Source organism: Macaca mulatta, chromosome 7, assembly GCF_049350105.2.
Source record: "Macaca mulatta isolate MMU2019108-1 chromosome 7, T2T-MMU8v2.0, whole genome shotgun sequence".
Taxonomy (NCBI): domain Eukaryota; kingdom Metazoa; phylum Chordata; class Mammalia; order Primates; family Cercopithecidae; genus Macaca; species Macaca mulatta.
This window is the reverse complement of record NC_133412.1, coordinates 97,419,760-97,445,975: the sequence shown is the minus strand read 5'-3', so window position 1 is coordinate 97,445,975 and position 26,216 is coordinate 97,419,760. Positions and strand designations below refer to the sequence as shown.

Sequence of the window (26,216 nt, the reverse complement as noted above, 5' to 3'; positions counted from 1 at the left end):
AGCTGTGGAGTGAATGGCACCAAACGACTTCCCAACTTTAGTTCCTTGGCGCTGGGGAGGGGTCAGCCCTTGGGTCTCCTCCCCAGGTCTGCTCAGTTTGTGATCCTAGGGATGAGGAGCTTGTGCCTCTCTCTAAGGGAAAGTCACTCTGTAGACTGAGCTACTGGATGGTAGAGGGAGGAAGGAGGGTAGCTCCTTGGAGAACTGGTAGGGTCTACATGGAACTGAACTGGAGGCTTGGCGGTGAGGCTGAGGAACCCACCCATTGCCCGGGAGTGATGCCTTCAAGGTGATGGGCAGCACGGGACCCTGTCTCTACCTCCGGCCCCCTCACTTTCAGTACCGACTCTCTGCAATCCCCGCCTTCAAATACTATGAAGCCTGCACCTTCCTGGTTTTTCTCTCCAACTTCATCATCCAGATGCTAGTGACAAACAGGTGAGAGTGCCCCAGGCGAAGGAGGCCCTGGCTGTCACAAGCGGATCACCTTGCCCTCATGACCCCTGGCCACACTTTCTTCATTCACCTCTTCCCCTTAGCTTCAGGCACTTACCCACAGAGGAAACGGGTTTTCTGGGGAAAATGATAATCGCAGCCCTTATCTTAATCTTGTACATCCTGTGGACTTTCTACACAGCCCTAGCATTTTCCCATGAGTGTCTCTTTTGGTGCTAACAACATCTCCATGAAGGCGGGTTTGTTTCCATTGAGAAACCCAAATCTGGCAGCAAATGTGTGAGCTTAGAAAGTAGATCCTCGCCAAGCGCGGTGGCTCAAGCCTGTAATCCCAGCACTTTGGGAGGCCGAGACGGGTGGATCACGAGGTCAGGAGATCGAGACCATCCTGGCTAACACGGTGAAACCCCGTCTCTACTAAAAAAAAAAATACAAAAAACTAGCCAGGCGCGGTGGCGGGCGCCTGTAGTCCCAGCTACTCGGGAGGCTGAGGCAGGAGAATGGCGTAAACCCGGGAGGCGGAGCTTGCAGTGAGCTGAGGTCCGGCCACTGCACTCCAGCCTGGGTGGCAGAGCGAGACTCCGTCTCAAAAAAAAAAAAAAAAAAAAAGAAAGTAGGCCCTCATTCCTAGTCCACTGCTAGCAGGGACGAGGACTTGTTAACTCAGCCACGTGGCCGGGTGCAATGGCTCACACCTGTAATCCCAGCACTCTGGGAGGCCAAGGCAGGTGGATCACCTGAGGTCAGGAGTCAAGACCAGCCTGGCCAACACGGTGAAATCCCGTCTCTACTAAAAGTACAAAAATATACTGGGTGAGATAGCAGACTCCTGTAATCCCAGCTACGCGGGAGGCTGACAGTAGGAGAATCGCTCAAACCCTGGAGGCAGAGTTTGCAGTGAGCCAAGATGACACCCCTGCACTCCAGCCTGGGCAACAGAGCGAGACTCCGTCTCAAAAAAAAGAAAAAAAAAAAAAAAAAAACTCAGCCAGGTTAAAGAGCTTTAGCCTAAAGACCCAGAGATCGGTCTGCCGTAGCCTTGGTCATTCTTGTGAGCCCCCACTCCCCACCATACGGGTCCCTGTTCCACCTCAACACAGCTCTAGACCCTTAAGCCAGCCAACCCAGATCATTAGAATGCAATGTGTTTTATCAGCCGGGACCCCATTGCCAGCCAACCCAGATTCCCCAGAACCACTTCCCCCATCTCCCACCCAACTCACCAGCAGCTTCACAGCACACAGGGAGCCTGTTCTGGCACTTCAAGGCCTCGATTTTGTCTCCCTTTAGGCCCCCAGCTCTGGCCATCACGTATAGCATCACCTTCCTCCTCTTCCTCCTCCTCCTTTTTGTCTGCTTCTCAGAGGACCTGATGGTGAGGTGGGCTGAGGGGTGGAAGTGGCATGCCAGAGCCCTGGTCACAACCTGTCCTGAAGAGGGTGCCCCAGCCCCATGGCTAAGACGCCCATGCTCCCTCCACAGAGGTGTGTCCTGAAAGGCCCCAAGATGCTGCACTGGCTGCCTGCACTGTCTGGCCTGGTGGCCACACGACCAGGACTGAGAATAGCCTTGGGCACCGCCACCATCCTCCTTGTCTTTGCCATGGCCATTACCAGCCTGGTGAGGACAGAGGGGGCCCTATCCACCCCCATCAGGGCATGTTGGACCTGCCAGGGACTGAAAGGGAACCCCTGGATTTGGGCAGGCAGCTGGACTAATCCCAGGAGATGCTGGAAATGTTGTATAAATAGAAAGAAAAAAATTACAGTCACCAGCAATCTACATCTGGGTATAATAGTTGTTAATAACACTTTGGTGAATGTCCTTATCTTTTTTCTGTGTAGGCAGTTATTTATTACTTAGATCACTTGGCTGATTTTTCAGGATTTAGACTCATTCCTAGAATTCTATTCCTGGAGGGCACCTGGGAATCACCCATCAGCCAAGTTACAGAAGAGGAAGCTAAGGCCCAGAGAGGCTAAGTGGCTGGCAAGAGCTCACACAGTGGCTCAGAGTCAGAGAAGTACTCTTGACACCCCTCACACAACTCCTCCCCCAGTGAGGACCCCAGTGCTGAGGTTCCCTTCCCTACCAGAAATAGCAGAATCCACCCCTTTGGACGAGTCTGGACCTGACTCATCCCTGGGTCAGCTGAAACCCAGCACAAGCCACCATTGTGCCCAAGAAGCTACCTGCCTCTTCAGCTCCTCATCTCCTCTGCAGTTCTTCTTCCCAGCATCATCAGACTGCCCTTTCCAAGCTCCCAATGTGTCCTCCATGATTTCCAACCTCTCCTGGGAGCTCCCTGGGTCTCTGCCTCTCATCAGTGTCCCAGTGAGTGTTCCCACATGCCCTTAATCTCCTTCCTCAGCCCAAGTCCACAGCTCCCCTGAGTGGAGGAACACTCCATTCTGTGGATTAGAACAGACATAAGTCACACCCAGTGTGTATCAGTGTATGACGCCCCCTGTCTCCCAGATAGGACCTGGGCCTGGGAGGGACAGGAAGGGAGCCCTCAGGGGTCCCCCCTCTGCCTGTGGGACATGCCCACTCCTGACCCCTGCCTGGCCCCACAGTACTCCATGCACTGCTGCACGCTGGGCTTCCTCTCCTGCTCCCTCTTTCTGCACATGAGCTTCGAGCTGAAGCTGCTGCTGCTCCTGCTGTGGCTGGCAGCATCCTGCTCCCTCTTCCTGCACTCCCACGCCTGGCTGTCCGACTGCCTCATCGTCCGCCTCTATCTGGGCCCCTTGGACTCCAGGTATGCACAGCTGCTGGACAGAGGTGCCGGGCCCCCTGGGATGGGGGTGAGATGGGATACAGCAGAGCTGTCCTGGCCTCACTGACCTGAATCACCTACAGGGCAAAGTGGGAGGGAAGCGGAGGCCTACATGGGCACTGGGGGCAGGGAGAAGGCCAGGAAGGGGCAGAGCAAGGGGCAACCCTGATCCATGGCCCCTTCAGGCCCGGAGTGCTGAAGGAGCCCAAATTCATGGGTGCTATCTCCTTCTTCATCTTCTTCTTCACCCTCCTTGTCCTGGCTCGCCAGGTAAGTCACCCAGCTCAGCCCCACCAGGGCCCACCTATGAGTGGCCCCCATATTTGTGACTTGATCTTTCTAATCTCCAGGGTTGAATCCCGTTGGAAGCTTCTAAGCGAGTCTTCCTGCTTCCTTTCTTTCTCCTCCACTCCCCGTCCCTCCTTTCTCCCACACCCCTATCTGGGAAAGCCCATGCTTTAGAAAAAGTCTGCTGCCAATTCTGTATCCCTAGTCTGAATCTAATTTCAAGGATAGTCTCCCTCCAAGGATACTTGCACCTTAAGCCCTACTTCTAGACTGGGGGTGGGGTGGGGGTGGTTTCAGGCATCATGGAGTTGGGGCTGAACACGCAGAAGCTGCGCTTCCCCTGCTCTGTGTCTCCCCATGGCCCCTGGTGACCCTCCCCAGAATGAGTACTACTGCCGCCTGGACTTCCTGTGGAAGAAGAAGCTGAGGCAGGAGCGGGAGGAGACAGAGACGATGGAGAACCTGACTCGGCTGCTCTTGGAGAACGTGCTCCCTGCACACGTGGCCCCCCAGTTCATTGGCCAGAACCGGCGCAACGAGGTGACTCCTGACCCCCTGACTCCTGATCCACGGACGCCATAGGGCCTAATTTCGGATGAAAGTCTTGACCTATGGCCAGTTCTCTCTAGTGCTTGTCAAGCATCTTCGTTTTCACAAGATCTTAGATTCTGTCTTTGGTGAGCACAAAATTGCATATCAAATTCTTACTTGGAAGGCATGTCTTATCTAATTCATGACCATTCCATACCTTCCAGAAGCTTAGGTGTTGATGGGAGCTGTCTGGAGCAGGGGTCCCCAGCCCCCAGGCCCCAGGTCCATGGCCTGTTGGGAACTGGCTACACAGCAGAGGTGAGGTGAGCCGTGAGCCAGCACTACCGCCTGAGCTCCGCCTCCTGTCAGATCAGCAGCGGCATCAGATTCTCATAGGAACTCGAACCTTATTGTGAACTGCACATGCAAGGGGTCTAGTTTGTACACTCCTTATGAAAATGTATTAGGCTGATACAAAATTAATCACAGTTTTTGCCATTAAAAGTAATATAATTAAAAGTAATTACTTTTTTTTTTTTTGAGACGGAGTTTCACTCTTGTCCCTCAGGCTGGAGTACATGTAATGGTGTGATCTCAGCTCACTGAAACCTCTGCCTCCTGGGTTCAAGCGATTCTCCTGCCTCAGCCTCCCAGGTAGCTGGGATTACAGGTGCCTGCCACCATGCCTGGCTAATTATTTTTGCATTTTTTTTTTTAGTAGAGACAGGGTTTCACCATGTTGACCAGGCTGGTCTCGATCTCCTGATCTCAGGTGATCCACCTGCCTTGGCCTCCCAAAATGCTGAGATTATAGGTGCACTGCACCCGACCTAAAAGTAATTACTTTTAATGGCAAAAAAAAAAAAAGCAATTAATTTTGCACCAATCTGATAACTAATGCCTGATGATCTGAAGTGGAACAGTTTCATCCCAAAACCATCCCCCCCACAGCCTGGGTGCATGGAAAACTTGTCTTCCATGAAACCCATCCTTGGGGCCAAAAAGGTTGGGGACTGCTGGTCTAGAGGATACAGTCCACCCCTCTCTCTAGACATGTACTATCCAATATGGTAGCCATTAGCGTATGAAAATTTAATGTTAATGAATTAAAATATTCAGTTCCTCAGTTGCATCAGCCACATTTCCAGGGCTCAACAGCCACGTGTATCTAGTGGCCACCCTATTGGACACTGCAGATAGGGAATGTTTCCACTGCAAAAATTTCTATTGGATGCTGCTGCTCTAGATCCTCAAAAATCTTACTAGAGCCAAACCATCAGAAAGTCACCCACATATTTGTACCATCGTATTTGTATCATCTGCTGGCCCTCTGCTATGGAAATGCTCTTGACTCATATTGAAGGGTGTTAAAAGAAACAGCTCAGGAGCTCTTTCACAGCTTTATGCCCCCACCGCCTGCTCCCTGCTCTCAAGATCAGCTCTGGTTTCTTCTCTAATAGACACAGGGAATGTTGTAATCGATCCTTTTCTCTCTTCACTTTGGTGGCTAGAAAGCTGAGAACCAAAATCTAAGACTAAATAGGACTTCATGGCACTCATTTTGTGAACCACCCTCAGATCTGATTCCATCTTTATCATCTTACTCTTATTTTCCCTTTGCCTCATAGTCCCTATTGTTGCTTACTTTATCTTTCATTTTGTAGCTATCTTAACTGACTTAAACACGTTTTACCTTTGGTTTTGTAGCTGACTTAATTGACTTAAACACCTTTCAGCAGTAGGATAGGATATAGAAATAATTAACATTGACAGGATCCCACTTCTAGGAGTGATTCCCTTCGTGTTGCTGTGAGGTGATCCTGACCCCAAACCTCTGTCTTTTCTAGAATTACAATGAGATCCAAGCTTTGACTCCTAAGTCACTTCCCTGGGGTAGCCTGGCCCTACTCCTCTCCCTCCCTCCCAATTCTTCTTAAACAGGGAGACCAGGAATGTGGACATGGGGAGGAGGGCCCCACACAGACCTAGAAAGGAGAGGAACATGACATGTACCCCTCACTCCAGTCTCCTGCTCTCCCAGGATCTCTACCACCAGTCCTACGAATGCGTTTGTGTCCTCTTCGCTTCAGTCCCAGACTTCAAGGAGTTCTACTCTGAATCCAACATCAATCATGAGGGCCTAGAGTGTCTGAGGCTGCTCAATGAAATAATTGCTGATTTTGATGAGGTGAAAATTCCAAGAGTCTCCCAGAACCTATGTCCTAGATTCTAAAATTTCCCCCAGTACCTCCTTCCACTTTGCTTTTCTGGCCATGAAGTCAATCCTCCCCTCTACAGTACTCCCTCGCCTCCTCTGATCCCCCAGATCTACCCACTCCAGCAACACTGCCCACCACCAACCCTCTCCTTCCTGACACCATCCCCACTCCCACAGCCTGATCCTTTAACTCCAAAGGCTTGGGGCTGGGCTTCTGGGAGAGGGGATGGAGAGAGTAAGAGAGACTGGGGACAGGACTCTTCTCTACATACAGCTGCTCTCCAAGCCCAAGTTCAGTGGGGTGGAGAAGATCAAGACCATTGGCAGCACCTACATGGCAGCCACAGGATTAAATGCCACCTCTGGACAGGATGCACAACAGGTACAGCAACCCTTCCTTACTTACCACCCTCCTCTGGTCTCTCATTGATGGGCTCATTAGTGGGACTTATTCCTGTGCCCTCACTGGCCCACCCTGGTGCGTGGGCCCATTGCCAGGATGCTGAACGGAGCTGCAGCCACCTTGGCACTATGGTGGAATTTGCCGTTGCCCTGGGGTCTAAGCTGGACGTCATCAACAAGCATTCATTCAACAACTTCCGCCTGCGTGTGGGTGAGAGACTTCCCCTGCTGCAACAGTCTGGTACCTCCTCACCTTCCTGAGCTTGCCCCACTCCAAGTCCTTTGTTAGCTGCTCCCAGTTCATCCTGAAGCCCCTTTCCTAACTCACTGCCTGGGATGGGGTGTGAAGCTGCTGGGCCAGGAGGTATGAGGCTCTCCCACTCTTTTTCTTAAGCTACATTCCTCCAGCCTTAGAGACCCCTCCTCTCCTCTAGGGCCCCCCAGGCTCTTCTCCCTTCCTTCTAGTTCCTTGTGCTTCCTCTTCCCCTCTTCCTTCTCCAAGTCTGTCATTACCACATCCCTTATTAGGGTTGAACCACGGACCAGTAGTAGCTGGAGTTATTGGGGCCCAGAAGCCACAATATGACATTTGGGGCAACACAGTGAATGTGGCCAGCCGCATGGAGAGTACAGGAGTCCTTGGCAAAATCCAAGTGAGTGAACAACATTGGAGGCATAGGGGGAGGGGAACTAAGAATAGGGCCACCTCCATATTCCCTCACCCCCCTCCAATTGTAGGTGACTGAGGAGACAGCCTGGGCCCTACAGTCCCTGGGCTACACCTGCTACAGCCGGGGGGTCATCAAGGTGAAAGGCAAAGGGCAGCTCTGCACCTACTTCCTGAACACAGACTTGACACGAAGTGGACCTCCTTCAGTTACCCTAGGCTGAGATTGCACTCCCCTTCTAAGAACCTCAATAAAGAGACTCTGGTGTGCCTGGAGCCCATTGATGTCAGAAGCTGCTGATATAGCTGGGGATCACCTTCTCCTTGCCCTTCAGTGGGAAGTATTCTTCCCAGGCCAATTTTAGTGCGAGTGTGTGTGTGTGTGTGTGTGCATATGTGTGCACACATGCATGCATGTGAGACTGAGCATGTTGAAATGGAGTGATTTTTTTCACAAGCTCAGGAAGAGAACTCCCTCAGCCTCTCTGCCAACTTGATTCCAGCATTTTGTACACCTTGGAAGCGTAAAGAATTTAGCCACATGGCTCAAAACAAAGATTTGCCCATTCCTGCCCCCTACTCACAAATACTGGAAGAATCTCCAGGGAAATGTCATTTGAACTTTATTCATTCAACAAACACTAAATAAGTACCTATCATGTGTTCACCATATAGAATGGGTGAGAGGTCTGAGAAATACTCTGTGAGGTCCCTCCCAGTTTCAGCTGCTGTTCTCAAATTGGTACACCATGCTTTCCAGTAAGGATCTGTAGACAGCTTGGGGGTCTCCTCTTTTTAGATACACCCAACATCCCTTTGCTTCCTTCTGTATCCTTCTGCACAGATGCTGGTATAGGGGTCTTGAGGTATTGATGACTCATTCTCACTGGCTCATACTTTGGGGTCCATGGGAGATACCTTGACATACTAGGTTTGTTGCGGATGTTGCATGTGGATATTTGGTTTCACTCTCTTACTTGCTCTTTTGTTTTTCATGAGAAAGATCCAAAAAGTACACTGCTGCCACTGTTGTTGCCATCTTCCTAAAACCTTGTCAGAACAGAGTTGGACCAAGGTTCTCTAAAACAACAGTCATCTCTAGGAAATAATGACTCATCCCTCTCACTTTTGGGAATCTTTGTTTCCTGGGGCCCTCAGCCCCACCCTGTGCCAGGGTGTGTTGTGGAGGTTAGCAGATGCTGATATGTAGAATTCTAAGGGATAAGATCTAATGACTTAGTCCTCAAGTCTGACCTCTTTGTGAAATGGAAGGAAGGAAGGCATCCCCTAGAATACCTCCTACAGAGAGGACAAAGATTATTGGCAGGAAGTTGGAGTCATGCTAACAAGGAGACTTATCACAGGCTTCAGGGAAGATGTTTCATAGCAGTGCTGTTTTCTCAGAAGGTCCCCTGAGTCACAGAGCTTGGAGTGATAGGCCCACATGGGTGGTCTTCCTAGACAAGCTGCTTTAGGAGTCCGCAGACTGCGTTTTGCTAAGTATTATCTGCAGACTACGTACTCAGAATCACCTGGGAATGGGGGCAATCTATGTTTGTCCTTGTGTCCTTTCCAAAATTGTAAATCATGGGGAACTAAAAGAGGTAACTCTCGACTACTGAGAGGGGTCCCACCAGGGCACCCACAAGCACCCCGATGCCCACAGCACACGTACCCCACTCACAAGGTTGACCCAATTTCAGACTTCAGTTTTAATGGTTAAAGCTGCCTGTGGGAGCAGGATGGAGCACTCTCTCACTCCGCCCTCACTTTGCTCCACCTCTCCCTCTTCTTCCACTCCACTCCCGCCTCCCACGCTCTCATGCCCTCCCCGCTCCTGCTCCTCCTCCAGGTACAGAACTGGCTCAGGGCTGGCATTCTGCCAGGAGAAAGTGGGCCTCCTTCCACCAGGCCTAGTTCAGTTCGTTTAACTCCAGAGGGCTGGAAGCAGTGAGGCTCTCGGAAGGACCGGGCTCCTGAGCGGCGGGGCCGCCCCTCACGGTCTGGCCCAGGCTGCCCCCGCGGCGGGTGCTGGACGCCTCGGAGCCCGTGCCCTCCAGCAGCTTGGCGACGAAGCCCACGCCCGCGGAGCGTAGCAGGCCGCCGCCGGCGCACGCGTACAGCACGGGGTTCACGCTGCTGCTCAGGAAGGCGAGCGCGATGAGTACGCTGCGGGCCAGTTTCAGCCGCTGCCCCACGAGCCCCGACCCGGAGGCCTGGCCGGCCAGCGCACGGGCAGCCTCGGCCAGGTTCACCACGTGGTAGGGCAGCCAGAAGGCGGCGAAGGCCAGGATGATGAGCACCACCAGGCGACCAGTGCGGCGGCTGCGGCGGAAGCGCCGGGCCTGCAGCCGACGCCCTATGTCGGAGTAGCTGGCCACCACAGCCAGGAAGGGCAGCAGGAAGCCCGTGAGGGCCTCGAAGATTAGATGGAAGGCCTCGTGCTCCTTGCTGGGGTACTTCGGATAGCACAGGCTCATGTTCGTTTTCAAGGCCACTACTGTGCGGTACACGAGGACGGGTGTGGCCAGCAGAAAGGACACCACCCAGATGCCTGCCAGCACCCGCAGGGCCATTGCCTTGGTGCGTAGCTTCTGGGATACAAAGGGGCGGGCCACTGCCAGTGAGCGGTCTAGACTCATGGCTGTGATAAGCAGGACACTGGCGTACATGCTGACTCCACAGACATAGTGGCACAGGCGACAACCAGCCAATCCAAAACTCCAGGTGCCTTGGGCCAGGAAGTGAAGGAAAAAGGGAGCAGTGAGCAATACGGCCAGGTCGGCCAGGGCCAGGTTCAGCACCAACAGGGCAGTGACAGAGCGCGTCTTCATCCTTTTCAAGATGCTCCACACCACAAAGCTGTTGCCGGGAAGCCCCACAGCCAGCGCCACTGACAGCAGGATGATAGCCAACAGAACGATGAACCCTACACCTAGTGAGGGGGATGCTGCAGGAGATGTAGTGTTCATGGCCGTCAGGAGGACCTGGAGAGTGAGGGCGGACAAACGCATGAGAGTAGAGGACCAAGGGTTACCTGACACCATAGACACGCCTAGACTGAGAACTCTAGTCTGTCTCCAGGGTCAGCAGCACCAGAGGTCCCCCTGAAATATACTGCCCCCATCGCTGCAGACTGACATCTTAAAGGGATCTGGTTGAGTACAAAGACTAGTTTCCTAACTGGGTCATGAGGCCCCTTCCTGCCCACAGACCCAATTGCAAAATATACAGTGACCGCAGCAGCAGCAGCAGCAGCAGCAGCATTTTCAGACCTTTTCAGTCTCCTCCCCTTAAGAGACCCTAAAGCCCAGAACCAACCTGAGAGTTCCTACCAATGCTGCACCCCTTGAAAGGCCAGCTTTCTTGCCCCCTGCCAGGCCCTCATCCCCTCAATCCCATTAACTTTCCCAATCACCTGCCTACTGTCCCCAGAGATGCCCAGGGTCAACCAGGAATAACAGGGAGGGGAAGAGTTAGTGGACAAGTGACAAGGACAAAGCCTCCCAACTTTTACACTGGTCAGGCTTTCTTTGGAGATTCCTTTGCACCTTCTTTCATGGCTGCACACCGTCCCACCACCACCACAACCACTGCCGTTCCCAGGATACTTACTTACAAGCTTTGACGGGAACTGGTTGGAAGCTGATGCCAATCCCAGGGTCAGGGCAAGGTGCCGTAGCCTATCCCTGGATCTGTCCCACTGCCAAGGGCCTGGCCCCCGGTCTAGGTGCTGTTTGCTAAGTCAGCCAGAGAGGAAGTACCATAGAGCAGAGGACAGGGAAGACGCATCTTCCTGAGGGTGGGGCTGAAACCCCTACCCACTCCCTTCACTAGGAGGGGGGATAGTCTGTGTTCCAGGGCAACCCAGAAGGGTTTCTCTGAGGACTCCTCAGAGGTGGAGCCAGATGAGAAGAGACCAGGAAGGAGCAGTGAGAGGAAAGAGGGGTGTGGGGAGTGAGTAGGCTGGGTGTGGTCTCAAGATGCAGGTCTAGACTGGAGAATTAAATAAAGTAGTGAATGGTATCATATAGGAGAAGGAGGTATGGTAGCTAGAGAAGGGAAATGGGCTCAGATTGAGAGGCTACAGTGCTGATATCTTTGTTTGTTTGTTTTGCAGTAATAATGTAGATTTTTTTTTTTTTTTAAATTAATAGGAAGTGTAGGTTGGAGCTGTGACTAGGTCCTGGGTCTGGGTTTGGGTTAGATAACATGATTTAAAGAGGGCATGTCAGTAAATTGCCGAAGGGGGCAGTACTCTGTTCTTGGTTTCAGTTCAAGCTATGATCTAGGTTGTGTGGCCATCTTCCAGCACCCCCTTTCCTCGCCTTACTTAAAGGGATTGGTTCCATTTAGGTCAACCAATTCTCCATTCTCTTTGGTAGAAGCCAAAATCCAAATGGTCTCCTTGGTATCACACAGAATGCCAATTACTTCCCCTTTCCCCAAACCCCTGCCTTGTGCTTGCCCATGTGATTACCTTGCTGAGTCTGGATTTAAGATCTGGGCAAGGGGATTGGCACCATCTCTTTCCTATCTTCCCACAGCCTTCTATCCAGTTCCACTTTAGACACACAGAGAAAGTTGAGGCCGAGCTAGGCAGGCTGAGCATGAGGAGCAGGAGTGGGAGAGCAGGAACAGTGATGCCTCATGACTACCCTGCCAAGATGGGAAACCAGGAATGCAAAAATGGTCACCTTCCCCATTTCCTGCACAGAGGAACATCTCCTTTCCTTGAAGTCTCCTGCAAAAGCTAAGAACTAAAAATTCCTGGTGGGTTGTGGTGGTTCATACTGGTAATCCCAGCACTTTGGGAGGCTGAGGGGAGCGGATCGCTTGATGTCAGTAGTTTGAGACCAGCCTGGCCAACATGGTGAAACCCCGTCTCTACTAAAAATACAAAAGTTAGCTGGGTGTAGTGGTATGTGCCTGTAGTCTCAGCTACTTGGGAGGCTGAGGCAGGAGAATCACATGAACCCAGGTAGTGCAGGCTGCAGTGAGCCGAGATCGTACCACTGCACTCCAGTCTGAGTGACACAGTGAGACTCCATCTCAAAAAAAAAAAAAAAAAAGAAAAAGAAAAGAAGAAACTAAAAATTTCTTCCTTCAATCTGACCATGGGCCTTCCTGCTTCCCTTTCAACTCTCACTTCTCAGGAAAGATGCAAAGTGTAATGGTGGTCACTGAGATCCCTTAACCTTTCCAGAGCCCCCACTTGCTCTGCCTGGAGAAAAGCCAGAGCAGAGTTGACCTCGTAGCTGTCAGGCAGAGGATATGATGAAAAGCAATGGGCAGAAACCGAAGCAAGAACTGAAGTCTGAGTTAAGGAAGGGCTTTCTGACCGCACTGGGTGTCAGAGATGGGGAATATGCAACAAGGGAATTTAGGGAACCTCTGCCCAGGACACAAGGACAGAAAGAATCCCATGAGGCCTGTGTTTGGGGACAGAAGCTCCAGGGTCAACCAGAGGTCCCCTCAGAGAGAAACTGGGTTGTCCTTGCCACCCCTCCCAAGTTGTTCCCCACCCACATCTACCTTGATGGCCTTTCTTCCCCAAACCCAGGACCAGGCACTCTAAGCATACTCCCTGCTGTTCTAGTTCACAGATGCTAGTTAATCCCAGTTTTGGTAGCCCCAGCATGACCCTGGGGACTGGGTTTCTTTTGCTCTGTTTCGACTTCTGTTTGGGAGGCAGGGAGGTATGAGCAGTCACTAAAGTAGAGCCTGGGGTGATGGTCAGGGTAGCCACTTGAGTGGCCAACCATTTCAGTTTGTTGGGAAACCAACAGGGCTGGGACAAGGGATTTTCAGTGCTAAAACTGGGAAAGTCCTGGGCCAACTGGGATGAGCTGGTCACCTTAGTGACCACAAGTGTGTACTTGTGGATGTCCCCTGAAAAGAATCCCATTCTACATCCCCCAATCAAAGGTGTCAGAATCTAGAACCGTTTTTAGACCTAGATATGGATTCCAAAAGGTGGGGGCAGATAAGTATTGGGGAAGGGGCCAGGAATAGCTAGCAGCATCTTGGAAGGAGCCCAGACTTGGCAAAGAGAAAAAGAATAGGTGGCACTTTTCTGAAAAATTATTCCTGTCCTCTAAATATTCCTGCCATTCCTCATACCCCCTGATGACCAACCTCCAAACTTCCCAGACTGAGTGCCTGCTCCTGGGCTCCTTTTCACGTCAGGTGGCCTTTGCAGGGAGGAACAGATGGTCAGGGAGGAAGGTAAGTCTCAGACTCCCAGGGCCCCTACACCACTGTCCACTCCTTGTGTGCCTCTCTCACACCCACTGGACCAAACACAAGACAGGCAGGAAAACTTTCCTTTCAAACCCCAGATTCAGTTTCCCCTTCAGAGCCATTTCCTCCCCCAGAGGCTTTTATAAGCCTCAGAGAATGGATCCCATTCCTACCCCTCATCCAAGCTCCCATACTTCTCCTTCCATTTTCTCCTTTATTTCCAGAGTGGTTCTATGGATTGGCCTGTGGAACCAGGGCACCTGGACTGAGGAGGGCAGATCAAGATGCCACTGAAGGCCGGCACTGCCCAGCCCTGGCTTGACCCAGAAGGGAACTAGGTGGCTTCAGTACAACTCAGGCATGAAGAACCACCAGGGGAGGCACACATAAGTCATCATCTAATGGCTTCCCAGTGTATTTCACAATAACAGCTATTGGCAACAAGTAAGCAGTGCTGGCACATGGGTACATGCCAACTTGCAAGTATGCAATAGTCCTTAACAGGGACCATCACCACCCTCATAATCCCTCAGTATGGAGAAGCCTGGGCCTGCCTGAGGTGTATAGTAATCCTACCCAGTCAAATCCAAACTCTAATCAAAGAAGGGTCCCCAAATGTTCCAGAACACTGAGCTCCAGAGGGTGAGAGGATGGAAAGGGAGAGGGAAGGGCAGCAGGGTCAAAGGTCCCATTCCGGACCGTCCTTCTCCATCCCACCCCCCGGGTCTCCATTGCCGCGGCCCTGCCCCACCACTTTCAGCTGAGGGGTAGTTCGGAGCTCCATGGTCCCCTCCCTAGAGCGGCCGCCCCCTCGGGCCTCCCCGGAGCCTTCGAAGAGCCGCGTTAGGAAACGGGGACCTGCCCGGGGCAGCAGATCTCCAGCGGTGAAGACGTACAGCACCGGGTTGACGCTAGAACTGAAGAAGGCCAAAGCCGTAGTTCCTGCTCGCGCCGCCTGGCCAGCCCCACCCAGCTTCGCCAAGGTCCCTTCAGGTGGAGCCAGCGCGGCGACTGCCTGCAGAAGGTTGACCGCGTGGTAGGGAGCCCAGAGCAAGCCGAAGGCAAGCACGATGGCGCTCACCAGCCGGCCCACCCGTGCCCCATGCCGCCCGGAGCCCCAGCGGGCGCCCCGCAGCCGCGCCAGCGTCACGCTGTAGCAGCCAAGCATCAGCCCGAAAGGAAGCACGAAGGCGGTCAGAGTCTCCAGGGTCAGGTGGGCGGCGGCGTGGGCCGGCGACGGGTGGCACAGCTGGCATACGCGGTCCCTCCACAGGTGGCGGTAGATGGCGGCCGGAACGGCGAGCAAGAGGGCGGCCAGCCAGACGGCCAGCAGCAGGCGGCGGGCCAGGGCCGGGCTGCGCAGCCTGGGCGCCAGGAAGGGGCGGGTAACCGCGAGGCAGCGCTGCAGGCTGAGCAGGCCGGTGAGCAGCACGCTGGCGTACATGCTGAGCGCGCACACGTAGTACACCGCCTTGCAGCCCGCCTGGCCCAGCGGCCAGGCTTGCCCGGTCAGGAAGGCCACAAAGAGCGGCGTGAGCAGCAGCACCGCGCCGTCGGCCAGCGCCAGATGCAGCACAAGGGTGGCTGCCAGCGGTCGCCCCCGTGCAGGCCGCCAGCCCGCCAAGCTCCACACCACGAAGCCGTTGCCGGGCAGCCCCAGCAGTGCCGCCAGGAGCAGGAAGGCCGTGCCTGTGGCCCGCGAAGTCTTCCAGCTCAGCAGTGTCTCGTTCCCTGGGGGACGGTAGCAGACCGACATCCTTCTGGGCCTACAGGTGGGTGGAAGGCGCCACAGAGAGTGTTCAGGGGTGGGGCGAAACCCCACCTGTGATGTCCGAAGAGAAGGGGCCATGCCTCCTCCTTACTTGCCTGCAGCCTGCCTCTTTCTGCCTGGGAGTCCTGACTTCCACGAGAACCCAGATCCCACCTCAAACACTACTCCTTCTTGGAACCCAGATCCCCTGCTCCCACTCAGCTGACCTGCCCCACTCCTGGCTCCTTCCCAGAGCTCAGTGGTAAACAGGCATAAAGTCCTCACCCCAGGCTGTCACTATCTCTACCACCACTCCTCTAGTCTGGCCCCTCCTTCTTTGTCCAGCCCCATTCTAGCACATCTGGGCAAAAGTGGATGGTGGGGTATAAAGGGATGTGCGCAGATCTACTTACCAAGGTGGGAGCGAGCACGACTGGGGGCCTGGAGAAGCTGAAAGGTTAAGCAGCAGTGGGCGAGGTGCCTACTCCTGTCCTGTGCCTATCACATTTGCAGTGGGTAAGGCAAGAATGGGGAGGGACAAGATGAGGCTCATCCTGGGCCTCTCCTGGGGCCCCTCCCTCACCCTACTCCTTCCCATCACCAACGTATCCAAGTGTCCAGGCATGTGAGAGCCTGCCTTGCCAGGAAACAGCAGAAGCTGAAGTGGGGCAGTAAGATTCCCTGGCCGTGGAAGGAAATAGGAGGACTCTGCTGAATCCTAACCCTGGTCCTGCTTCTGTTCTCATCCCTCCCCCAGCTCTGGCCCCAATCCTCCCAGCCCACCTTCTGCAGCATGTATGTTGCTTGGCCTCTCTGGTCTGCAGAGAAGGTGACCCAAACAACTCAGTCCCCCATCTGCTCTATCTTTGCCTGTTTTCCAGTCTCCTGGTCTGGCTGAGCCCCTTTTCTTCAGCTTCTGGCCTACCTCCTCCCATCTCTTGCCTAGGGCCCTCCCCCGGTCACTCCACCCTCAGGGCTCTCACCGGGCTGTCAGTGACAGCCTTTCCATGTAAGGCATGCTGCCAGGTTCCAGGAGGAACAGGAGATGCATGGAGGCATAATGGTTAGGGAGTCATGACACACAACCATGAAGAGATCCCATTTCCAGGCTGTACAAGGATACAAGACAAGAAAGGAAAGGATGCAGTAGGGACATACTAAGCAGCAGCCCTCTCTTCTTGGAAAAGTCAAGCAAAACTTGGAAATGAAGAGATTTGACGGGGGCCTGGCAGATGGATAGAACTGGGGGAAGGGAAAAGAAAGGCCTCAGCCCAAGTAACAGCCAGAACTTGAGGTTCCTTGCGCAGGGCACCAGGAGCACTGTCTTAGGCTGGGGCCTCCCAAAGCAGAGCCTGAGCTAAGGGCTTGGGTACCAGTAATCCTGTATTTGGGAGGTTAACTCAGGAAGTGAGGGCATAGGGTAAAACAAGAGGGGAAAGCCATTAAGAGTGTTAAGTCCCTTCAGTAGGCCTTGGAATCTCTGAGAAAAGTACAGATTGCCCAAGACAAAAGACTGGCAGGGTGATCAGTCCAAAGCATTTATTAGGAAAATGTACTTAATGAGTGGGCTACAGCATATCCTTACAACAGACAGTGAGAGAAAGAGTTGTTCTATCTCGATATGTCCAAAACAAAGGGGTCAGGGTATGGAGTTTATGAGGGTTCAAGATATTTGGTTCAGGGCCAGGGCCAGTTTTTTTGTGTTTTGAGCAACAACCTGAATACCTTTTCAAGGCTCTGGCTTGGGCTCAAGCCTCCAGGGGAAATGCAGCTGGCCAGGTCACAGGGCAATCAAGTTACTCTGTGTTTCCTTGTCAGGACACAGAAAAAAAGTGGGGAAGCTGGGGGACCCTATAAGGATCCTGGGCAGGAAAGCAGGGATTGTGTTCATTTGAGGGTTTCACTGTCAGTGAGAGTCTCAGCTTCCATGCAACTGTCCATCACGGCTGCAACTGAAATCAGAGCTGGGACACAGTGCACCAGAAGCTAAATTCTTGATGCCATCAAAGGACATTCCTGCCCCATTCACATCTCCTTCACGTCCATTAGTTGGCAAAAGCAGAAAGGTGAGAGAGAAGATGACCTAAGTGTGACCGAACTCCACAGGCAGTTCTGGAAACCGAAGTCAGAGCAATGAACCAGCCCCTCCTTTGACCAAGGAGGAAGGAGCAGGTAAGCAGGAAAACCGGGGTCCCAGACAGGACCCTAATGATTCTGAATCCATGGATTAGGATCCATCCTCTCCTTACACCCTTCCTGGACACAGTCTCACCTCTCACTTTCCAAAGCCCTGCCATGCTGCCATCCAGCTTCCCCACACTCCACCCCGGGATCCCTTTTCCTAAAGCTGCAGCTTATGGCTACTCCAGTAGGTGGCAGCACACACAGAGCCACTCACATAAAATGCAGCTTCTCAGAGTCTGAGAGCCAGAAACCATCCCCAGAAATTCTCTCATAGAAATAAAAAAAACACCAGAGGTCACGTTTCATCCTTTTACATGGTTCCCATCTACTCTCACAACACATGTCATCACCAAAGGCACACATACAAGCTCCAATGGCTTTTGCCAGGCAATTCTTCCTCCAGGACCCCATCTGGCCCCTCCCTCATCCCTCCCCTTGGACTTTGCCCTTCTTACTGGTCAGGCAGGGGGGCCAGAGTCCAGGCTTGACTCATTCCCACGTTGCCCTGGGCTGAGATCCCAGGTTTGTAACAGAAAACACCACTAAAGCCCCAGCACAGGAGAGAACCACCCAGCCCAGAAGTTCCAGGGAAGGAACTCTCCCATCCACCATGGAGTACCTCTCAGCTCTGAACCCCAGTGACCTACTCAGGTGACTGCTAACCCTCCGCTCTACCCTCTACCTTTAGGGGATATAAGCAGGGCAACAATACTCCACTCAGCCCCTAGGACACTAACCAGTACCCCTTCCTCTTCTGCTCCCCACTCCATAGTGGGCTTGTCAAGCTCTTGACCCACCCGCCCCCACCTGTACTCCATGGTCTCTCCCTCATCCCTACCATCTATAAACCTAGATCTCTCCCTCCCTAGCCCTCTAGCCACTCTACCCCCATCACGCCCTTTACACTCACTAAGCCCCTTCTTGCCCCTTCTTGACTTTTCTTCTCAACTACCAGGTCAGTATCTAATATAAGCTCGGAGCTTGGACGGAGGGTCTGGACCTCAGCTTCACCACCCCAGCGACCTTTCCGTGTCTGTAATCACAAGCGGACCATCCGGAAAGGCCTGACAGCTGCCACCCGCCAGGAGCTGCTAGCCAAAGTAAGTAGGCCAAGTTCCTTGGTTCCTTTAGCAGGGGTAGCCAAGGGGCTCCACAACATTGGCAACTTGTGATGATGGAGCAGAGAGGGCTGAAGTCACACAGCTGCCTCCTCCCACTGAGAGCTCAGTGGGGTGGGCCTCATGAGTTCCGGTCAGTTTGTTCATTTTCCACCTAGTGAGCTTTTCTATGGGAGCAGGGGTTAGCAGGAAATAGGGAGAGTTGGAGGGATGGAATTCAGAGGCCAGTATGGAAGGCAATTTGTATGACAAATCAAGTTCAAATTCTGATTCTGCCACTTCCTGGCTGTCAAACCTTGGGAAGTTGTTCAACCTATCAAAACCTCAGTTTCTTCATCTATAAAAAGGCAATAATAACACATCACCTCCTAGGGTTGTTGAAAGGAGTAAGAGGATAATGTAGGTAAAGTCCTCATACCCGGCACAGAGTAAGGACTCAAAAAGGTTAAACACTATTACTGAAAACACTTCTGGAGAACTCTGAGGGTGTGGGAAGTGAGGTGCAGCATTGTAGATAAGACAGAAGGGTGGACTTCATGAGAACCTGGCTTGCTTTCCAATTCCAAACCAGGAGTGACTTGGAGGGGAGCAAGGGGAGATGCCAATGACATGGTAGGAGCAAAGAGGAAAAAGCTCAGCCTCTAGCTAGGATCCCCCAAAACCTGAAGAACACGGAGAGCTGCAGCCTTTAGGAGGTATCAAAGTGCCGGAAAGTCAAGGTGGGACATCGACCAATGTCTAGAGCCAACTGATGGATGTTGGGCAGCTAAAGAGGGAAGGGGCATGGGATACCTTCCTTCTTGCTTCTTGCCATTGGGCAGGCATTGGAGACCCTACTGCTGAATGGAGTGCTAACCCTGGTGCTAGAGGAGGATGGAACTGCAGTGGACAGTGAGGACTTCTTCCAGCTGCTGGAGGATGACACGTGCCTGATGGTGTTGGAGTCTGGTCAGAGCTGGAGCCCCGCAAGGGTAAGAGGCCTATATTGGAGCTGCTTCCACTGCCCGTCCTTTAGAGCTTTCCCGGGCTTCCTCTCTAGCTTAACCCTGATCCTGGGGACCAGGTGCAGGGGGAGTTGTAGAATTGTTAAGGATGTCACACAGTGGACAGAAAGCCTAAGCGAGGGAGAGTCTGACACGGTGCCGATGGAGATTAGTGGTGGGTGTCTGGTGTGAGGATATACTGCACTGACAAGGGTGTCCTACAGAGTGGAGTGCTGTCATATGGCCTGGGACGGGAGAGGCCCAAGCACAGCAAGGACATCGCCCGCATCACCTTTGACGTGTACAAGCAAAACCCTCGAGACCTCTTTGGCAGCCTGAATGTCAAAGCCACATTCTACGGGCTCTACTCTATGAGTTGTGACTTTCAAGGACTCGGCCCAAAGAAAGTACTCAGGTCAGAAATCAACATGTCATACTTCCCCATCCCCTACAGTTGGATAGTCCCCATAATTCCTCCTCCTGCACCCACCTACCCCTAGTTAGCTCTTGCTTGTGGAAAATCCTCATCTCCCGGCTTGATGGCTTCCTCCCAGGTTTCCCAAATCATCTGATTTCCTCTTATCTCTGCCCTTCAGGGAGCTCCTTCGTTGGACCTCCACACTGCTGCAAGGCCTGGGCCATATGTTGCTGGGAATTTCCTCCACCCTTCGTCATGTAGTGGAGGGGGCTGAGCAGTGGCAGCAAAAGGGCCGCCTCCATTCCTACTAAGAAGGGGCTCTGAGCTTCTGCCCCCAGAATCATTCCAAGAGACACACTGCAAAGACTATGACAGCATCAAATTTCAGGACCTGCAGACAGTACAGGCTAGATAACTCACCCAATTTCCCCATTGTCCTCTGATCCGCTTGTCAGAGAACCTTTCAGCATAATGCCTCACATCCCAAGTCTGTACCTTTACCTGAAGAATGCTGTCCCTTCCTAGCCACCTTTCTGGCCTCCCACTTGCCCTGAAAGGCCACAAGCCTGTCCCCCAGGCATCTTGATCCCAGCCTGATTGCTGCTACATCTAACCCCTACCAATGCCTCCTGTCCCTAAACTCCCCAGCACACTGATGACAGCCCTCTGACTTTACCCTGAGATGTCTTCATATCCTTCACCACAAACTAACAAAAACATTTCCAATAAAAATATAAAATATTTACCACTACGACTTTTGACTCCAATTTAAACCAGGAAAGAGATGGGGTGGATACCCCCTTTTGCCCTCCCCCATCAACACGCAGTCCCAGATCCAAAGCCTCAGTCTTCAAGTATGGAGTTCAATGCCCGCCTCCGCTTGGCCACCGCACCCTGCTGCTGTTCCCAAGCCTCTCGTCGCTTTAAGAAGGTAGTCAAGGCCACATTTCGAGCCACATGGTGGCCGAAAGGGTCTCTTATCAGCTGCTGGTTCTGCTCCCCTGCAAAGGGAACCACTCATGTTTAGTACCACCATGCTCAAAGACAGACTCTACCTGAGGTAAAGGTCCCTCCATTTCCCCCAGACCCTGCCACTGGGGTACAGTGAACACTTCACTTTCCAAAGAACAGAAGTCAGAGGGAGGGGTGAGGGCAGAGGACTGCACAATTAGTCAGCGGGAGGGAAGGGGAAAGCAGACTGCTAAGAACCCATGAGCAAGACCACCCTTTGGAACTAAAGACTGTTGAATTTCAGTAGACTTCCCAGCCACCCAGTGATCTGGAGTAAGAGAAGGGAAGTCTGGAAACATCAAAGAGAGGGGCTGGTACTCACCCAGCTCAGCAGCAATTTCTTTCCGAGCCCCCAAGGCTGCTCCACTCCAGATGGCATCTAGCACACGGCTGCCATGGCGACTACAGGCCAGAGCCACATATTGTCCCTGTATTGAGACAAGCAAAGTAGGTCTCCCTAGCAAAGTCCACAAAAGTGTATTTTGGGGGCTTGCGGGGAGTGAATTTTCTGAAGAGTTTAGGGGCTGAATTAAAATAGTCTAGTAATTACATAGCCTTTTGGAGTCTGAAGGTACAGTCCTGAGAAAGCTCATATTCTCTAAATGGATGATGGTGGGGAATCAAGGCAGAAGCCAGAAATCTAACCTTTAGGTTCTGCAGCACACGGCGGCGCTGCTTGCGCGTCACAGAAGGGCTGGTCAGGATGGCATCGAGCACATGAGAGCCAGCAGGACTTTGGGCCAGGACCAGAAGTTGTGGTCCCGTCAAGGCACCCAGACTTCGAAGTACAAGACCAGGAGTGGAGAAGTGCAGCAGATGCTGGAGCAGTAGAGACCCAAGGACTGTTACGTCCCCCAAGGCCCTGGCTGCGGCCATTTCCACCTGGGAGCGCAGAGATAGGAAATTAGGAGGCACCAACAAGCCAGGTGGATGAGCCCATCCCCAGAACACTGCCACCTCCACCTGGATGAAGTCACCACTCTCACCTCAGAAGTCAGAGGCTTGCTAAACCCTAGGAGGCCTGGCTCCCAATTAGTCACTGGCTTGGCCTCTCCTCTACCTCACCTGGTGCTCTGCAGGCACTGCCCCCTCCTCCTCCATCAGTCCATAGTACACCTCATACGCCATCAAAGTGGCAAAGAGAGGCACACAGGCCACTTGCCGGGATGAGGGCTCTGCACAGTGGAATGCCTAAAGGAGAAGACAAAGTATGATGAACCTGAGAACTTCTCCATCCCTAACCTCAACTTTAAGGGAACACCTTCAGGAAAGGAAAGAAGCCCCGACTCCACAAGAATGTGAGCTCCATGAGAGCAGGATATCATGCCTTGCTGTATCCCCAGTCTCTATCACATACAGGGATTAATAAACGTTTATCCCTTAAATAAACTTCTCTCTTAGTTCTGGGAGACAATTTTTGTTCCAGGACTGTGAAATAGCATTTGGCCTCAGCCGGGTGCAGTGAGTTGAGATTGCACCATTGCACTCCAGCCTGGGCAACAAGAGCGAAACTCTGTCTCAAAAAAAAAAAAAAAAGAAAAAAGAAAAAAAAAATTAGCTGGGAGTGGTGGCGGGCACCTACAGGTCTCATTTTCCCCCATTCCTGTGAACTCCTTGGGCACTAGACTTCCTGAGTCCAGAGGTACAACAACTTAAGATTAGATAAGTCCTAACATGTAGAAGTTGGACTGAGGGCATAAACAGATTGTGGGTAATATCCACTCACCTCCAACAAGAGCTGTAGGACCTTGGCTTGGCAGGCCCCAACTCTGCGACAGGCCCCCACCAGGGCAATGACTACCCCTGGGTGGCCCTGGGCCAATACAGCTTCCAGGACAGGGCTTAGCTCCTCAAACACAGGGGACAGCTGATGGGAAACATGGGATGTAACTTTGGCATTCTGGTAATGGTGGACCACATTATTCAGAGAAATTTTCCCAGTGAAAACAACTAAAAATGCTAGATGAAACATAAAAAGCATTGCCAGTATCAGGACTTTTGTTTGGGTAGATAAGGCCCAGGACAAGGGGGCAGTCTTAGAGGTGCCACCTCACAGGAAGGAACTTTAAGTGGCTCTTCCCTATGTGTAAGGGAGAACTAGAGGCAAGGGGGGACTAAAATTAAACCTGCCCCTCCACTCTAACACCCAATGCATGAAACCACAGGGAAGCCCACCTTAGTCCTAAGCAGCAAAGGAAAAGAGCAGCTATGGCAACAGATCTAGCACTCATGTGGGCTTAGAGCCAAGTACCAGAGTCTGGGTGGGCCATGGAACCTCAAGCTGTAAACCTGAATGAAGCCTGTCTCTTGCTGGTCCTCATACCTGAGAGAAGTCAAAACAAATCCTCACTGGAAGATGGGCAAATTTATCCTAAGCTCTGGAAAACCTCAAGGAATAGCTTTTCAAGGGCAATGGCCAGCACAATGTCAAAGATATATAGAGGCAGACAGACCATAAAATAAGGTCCAATGATCAAGAATTAGAAACAGAACCAGCTCAGGTTTCCAACTCACCAGCTCAGGGGTAGTGACTGCATCCAGTAAGCGCTGCAAAGGGAAGTTGGCAATGGGATGTGCAGCCAGGGTCTGCAGCTGCCCCTGCAAGTGCTCCTCAAAGAGGCTCTGGAGCCTTGGGGGCTCCAACACCAGCAGGACCTGCTCCAGGAGTCTGGAGCTCGTCTGATCTCGGAGAAATAGCAGTAGGGGACTGGGGACAAGAAGGGCATCAGGCAGTCTTAACTCTATTTCATGCAAAATACAGTTGCACTACATCACCTCATTCATTTCACACAGCCCCACCAACTTTGATCCTGAGGCCCTGACCATACCTGCCATCTACTGAGGAACTGCGAGTACTCAGGTAGCCAATCACAGCATTGCAGAGATAAGCGCAAAACTCGGGAAGTTTGTGGTGTAAAACCTGTAAAGCCACTTGAAGACAGAAGCTGGAGATCTTATCAGTGATAAACACTGTGAAGAGAGGGCAGAAATAAAGCAGCTTTCTCAAACTCCAGACAACCTGCATAACCTCAAACTTTAGGCAACAAGATACAGGGCACTATGGACACAAAGGGACTATACGAAGTGCTTTGAACATCAAACCAGACCAGGTTTGAAAAGAAGAGGAATAACCTGACCAGAGGGCCTTGCTTGGTGGTAAAATCACCTCCAGAAAAGTAGATGGGAGACCCTCCTCCTACTTCCCTCCTTACCTGCAATGTCCTTCAGAAAGGAGGAGGTCAGGTCCTGAAGGCGATTTAAAAAGGTTTCAGGGACTTCAAAATCAGCTGGCTTACATTCCCGAGCTGGGGCCTTCTGTGCTTCTGAAGGAAGATTAAGAACATGTGCAGTGGGGAGATCACAAACTGTCACCCAGGAGAGAAAAATTCCATAGATGGACAAGGATTCCACTTGGAGATGCAGAACAGATGTAGTACAACTGAATGTCTCTTCTGTATGACAGAACTGAGACTACATTTCTGTCTTAATTTTTCTAAGAAACTTCAACCAGCTTCCCCATGGTCCACAGAAGACAGTTCAACCTCCTCAGTCAGGTAGTCAAGGCATTCCAAAATTAAGCCTCATTTAAACTCGCTAACTTTATTTCCCAGAGTTTTTCAAAATGTGGATCACAGCTCAAGACTGTATCATGAAATCAAGTTACTGGTCTCAACTAGCATTTTTTTTTTTTAATGAAATAGAACAAAATAAAGTTTTGAAAAAGAAAAAAAATAAAATAATAACAGAGTGGGCTGCATGTAGTAAGGGTATTCTTTCCTGAACTTTTGCTTGAGTCCAGTATGTATGTTACTTTTGCTTGAGTCCATTTAAATGTTAAGTCATGCTTAAAAAGAAAAATTTCTCCTCCTGTGTCCATTCTAATAGCCGTCCCCAAAACACAACTGTACATCCCTACCTCTGGGCCTCTGCACACACTAATCTTTGGCTTGCTAAGCCCTGTTCAGATTAGGACAGGTCAAGCTAATATTTCCAGGTCAAGCTCCCCCATGAAGACTTAGTCTTCTGTTTACTGTCTCCTTCTGAACTTTCTAAATTCTTCTTCCCCCTAGGTCCACTTTCCTCTTGTAATACTTACCAGATGATTGGAAACCACGGGGCCTGGCTCTCTCAGACTCCAGAATAGTCCCTCCTAACACCTGAAGCAGAGTTCTGACCACGAAGCTGCCATGTGTGTCTCCACAGTAGAAAAGAAAATCATCACACACCTCAGCGGCTAGTCCCAGGACCAGCTCCTCCAGGGTCTCCGTGGGACCATCCTTCCCATCCTCCCCTTCCTGCTCCTCCTCCTCCTCTGCAGCACTCCCCAGCAATCGAGGGAGCTGTAGCAAAGCACTTTGCAATACATGGACCCCGCATCGGTGACAGGCCACAGTGCGCAAGTTGGAGCGCAGAGCAGCCCATACGCGACAAAGCGGTTTCAAGGGACTGAATCCCAACAGTTCCTGCAGCATCTCACTGCCAGTCCTGTTAGTGGACAAAGCTAGGGCCTGAGTCTCTACTTCCTTCATAATATTGTGCACCATCAGATCTGGAAAAGTGAAGAAAAACACACTTTGAAGAGACTTAGTAGACAATATGGTTATGTACCCTTACTTAACCAAGGGTCGTGGGTGGGAGGCCGAGGAAGAGGACATGGGAATGAAACTAAGTCCCCACGCCCTGCCGACCCCAGAAAGTTTCCTTGCCTGCCCTGGATTTGATGCTCTTGGTCTAAACCCCGAAGTTGCTGCCTACCTCGTTCTTCCCCAGTCTCGGGAGCCTCTTTCAATGCTGACAGCGCCCGGCGGAAATATCCCAGAGCTTCGGGGCTCAGGTGCGGGTGCGAATCTGGAGGCGGCTCCGAGCGCCTATCCGGAGGCGGCCAGGGTTGCCGCTTACTGCGGGGTAAGGGGCGCCCCGACCCCTTGGCCCCGCGTCCCCGTTTGCCACCAGCTGGGAACCGGCGCCCCACCTTGTGTGGAGAGCGCGGACCCAGCCCCATGTGTGTTTCGGAACCTCTCCGGCTGCAAAAGTTTCCTTAGCTGTGGACGAACCTTCAACGTCGCCAAGCGTGTGCCCGGCCCAAACCAAGTTCAGAAACGCGGGCGCGCTCCTGACGCAGCTATTACGTCATAGTTACGCGCGGCCCCAGCCGGGTGGGGTGGGTG

At 52.2% G+C, this 26,216-nt stretch overlaps 5 protein-coding genes across 24 annotated transcripts in view; 2 read left to right on the top strand and 3 right to left on the bottom strand.

The window, feature by feature from the left end:
• The window catches only part of ADCY4 (adenylate cyclase 4), a 16,193-nt gene extending 8,576 nt beyond the window's left edge, over positions 1–7,617 (top strand). For 3 of the 10 annotated variants that reach the window (XM_077940744.1, XM_028851453.2, XM_028851454.2), the window contains 12 exons: positions 341–438; positions 1,747–1,831; positions 1,939–2,076; positions 2,680–2,790; positions 3,033–3,217; positions 3,421–3,505; positions 3,905–4,063; positions 6,096–6,242; positions 6,547–6,654; positions 6,771–6,885; positions 7,203–7,327; positions 7,413–7,617. In XM_077940744.1, coding sequence (XP_077796870.1) covers positions 341–438; positions 1,747–1,831; positions 1,939–2,076; positions 2,680–2,790; positions 3,033–3,217; positions 3,421–3,505; positions 3,905–4,063; positions 6,096–6,242; positions 6,547–6,654; positions 6,771–6,885; positions 7,203–7,327; positions 7,413–7,565 — 1,509 coding nt within the window. In that variant the 3' untranslated portion in view covers positions 7,566–7,617. Of the gene's footprint in view, positions 1–340; positions 439–1,746; positions 1,832–1,938; positions 2,077–2,679; positions 2,791–3,032; positions 3,218–3,420; positions 3,506–3,904; positions 4,201–4,278; positions 4,378–5,995; positions 6,243–6,546; positions 6,655–6,770; positions 6,886–7,202; positions 7,328–7,412 lie in introns of all 10 variants that reach the window. The other 7 variants (XR_013396145.1, XR_013396143.1, XR_013396142.1 and 4 more) reach the window with 4 other exon arrangements.
• On the top strand, positions 265–20,880 carry CIDEB (cell death inducing DFFA like effector b). 8 transcript variants are annotated; one of them, XM_077937602.1, is made up of 8 exons: positions 14,570–15,356; positions 15,457–15,596; positions 17,153–17,506; positions 18,067–18,169; positions 18,474–18,618; positions 19,458–19,607; positions 19,844–20,034; positions 20,216–20,785. In XM_077937602.1, the coding sequence occupies exons 4-8, from the start codon at positions 18,129–18,131 to the stop codon at positions 20,346–20,348; spliced, it is 660 nt and encodes a 219-aa protein (XP_077793728.1). In that variant the 5' UTR covers positions 14,570–15,356; positions 15,457–15,596; positions 17,153–17,506; positions 18,067–18,128; the 3' UTR covers positions 20,349–20,785.
• LTB4R (leukotriene B4 receptor) lies at positions 7,942–13,002 on the bottom strand. 3 transcript variants are annotated; one of them, XM_077940790.1, is made up of 2 exons: positions 11,822–13,002; positions 7,942–10,328 (listed from the first exon to the last, which is right to left on the bottom strand). In XM_077940790.1, the coding sequence occupies exons 1-2, from the start codon at positions 11,951–11,953 to the stop codon at positions 9,255–9,257; spliced, it is 1,206 nt and encodes a 401-aa protein (XP_077796916.1). In that variant the 5' UTR covers positions 11,954–13,002; the 3' UTR covers positions 7,942–9,254. The 3 variants fall into 3 exon arrangements, with proteins under 3 accessions (XP_077796916.1, XP_014998943.2, XP_014998944.2); XM_015143457.3 differs by having other exon boundaries at positions 10,957–12,910; XM_015143458.3 differs by lacking the exon at positions 11,822–13,002 and adding an exon at positions 10,961–11,257.
• Positions 13,782–15,340, bottom strand: LTB4R2 (leukotriene B4 receptor 2). Its single transcript, XM_015143456.3, has one exon. It carries the CDS (start codon positions 15,338–15,340, stop codon positions 14,264–14,266), a length of 1,077 nt encoding a protein of 358 aa, XP_014998942.2. The 3' UTR covers positions 13,782–14,263.
• On the bottom strand, positions 16,860–26,172 carry NOP9 (NOP9 nucleolar protein). 2 transcript variants are annotated; one of them, XM_015143357.3, is made up of 10 exons: positions 25,804–26,172; positions 25,145–25,597; positions 24,261–24,413; positions 23,877–24,018; positions 23,563–23,755; positions 22,775–22,915; positions 22,114–22,239; positions 21,694–21,930; positions 21,371–21,476; positions 16,860–21,038 (listed from the first exon to the last, which is right to left on the bottom strand). In XM_015143357.3, exons 1-10 carry the CDS (start codon positions 26,048–26,050, stop codon positions 20,881–20,883), a joined length of 1,956 nt encoding a protein of 651 aa, XP_014998843.1. In that variant the 5' UTR covers positions 26,051–26,172; the 3' UTR covers positions 16,860–20,880. The 2 variants fall into 2 exon arrangements, with proteins under 2 accessions (XP_014998843.1, NP_001253185.1); NM_001266256.1 differs by having other exon boundaries at positions 20,866–21,038; positions 24,261–24,371; positions 25,804–26,120.
• Between the last annotated feature and the right edge of the window lie 44 nt (positions 26,173–26,216).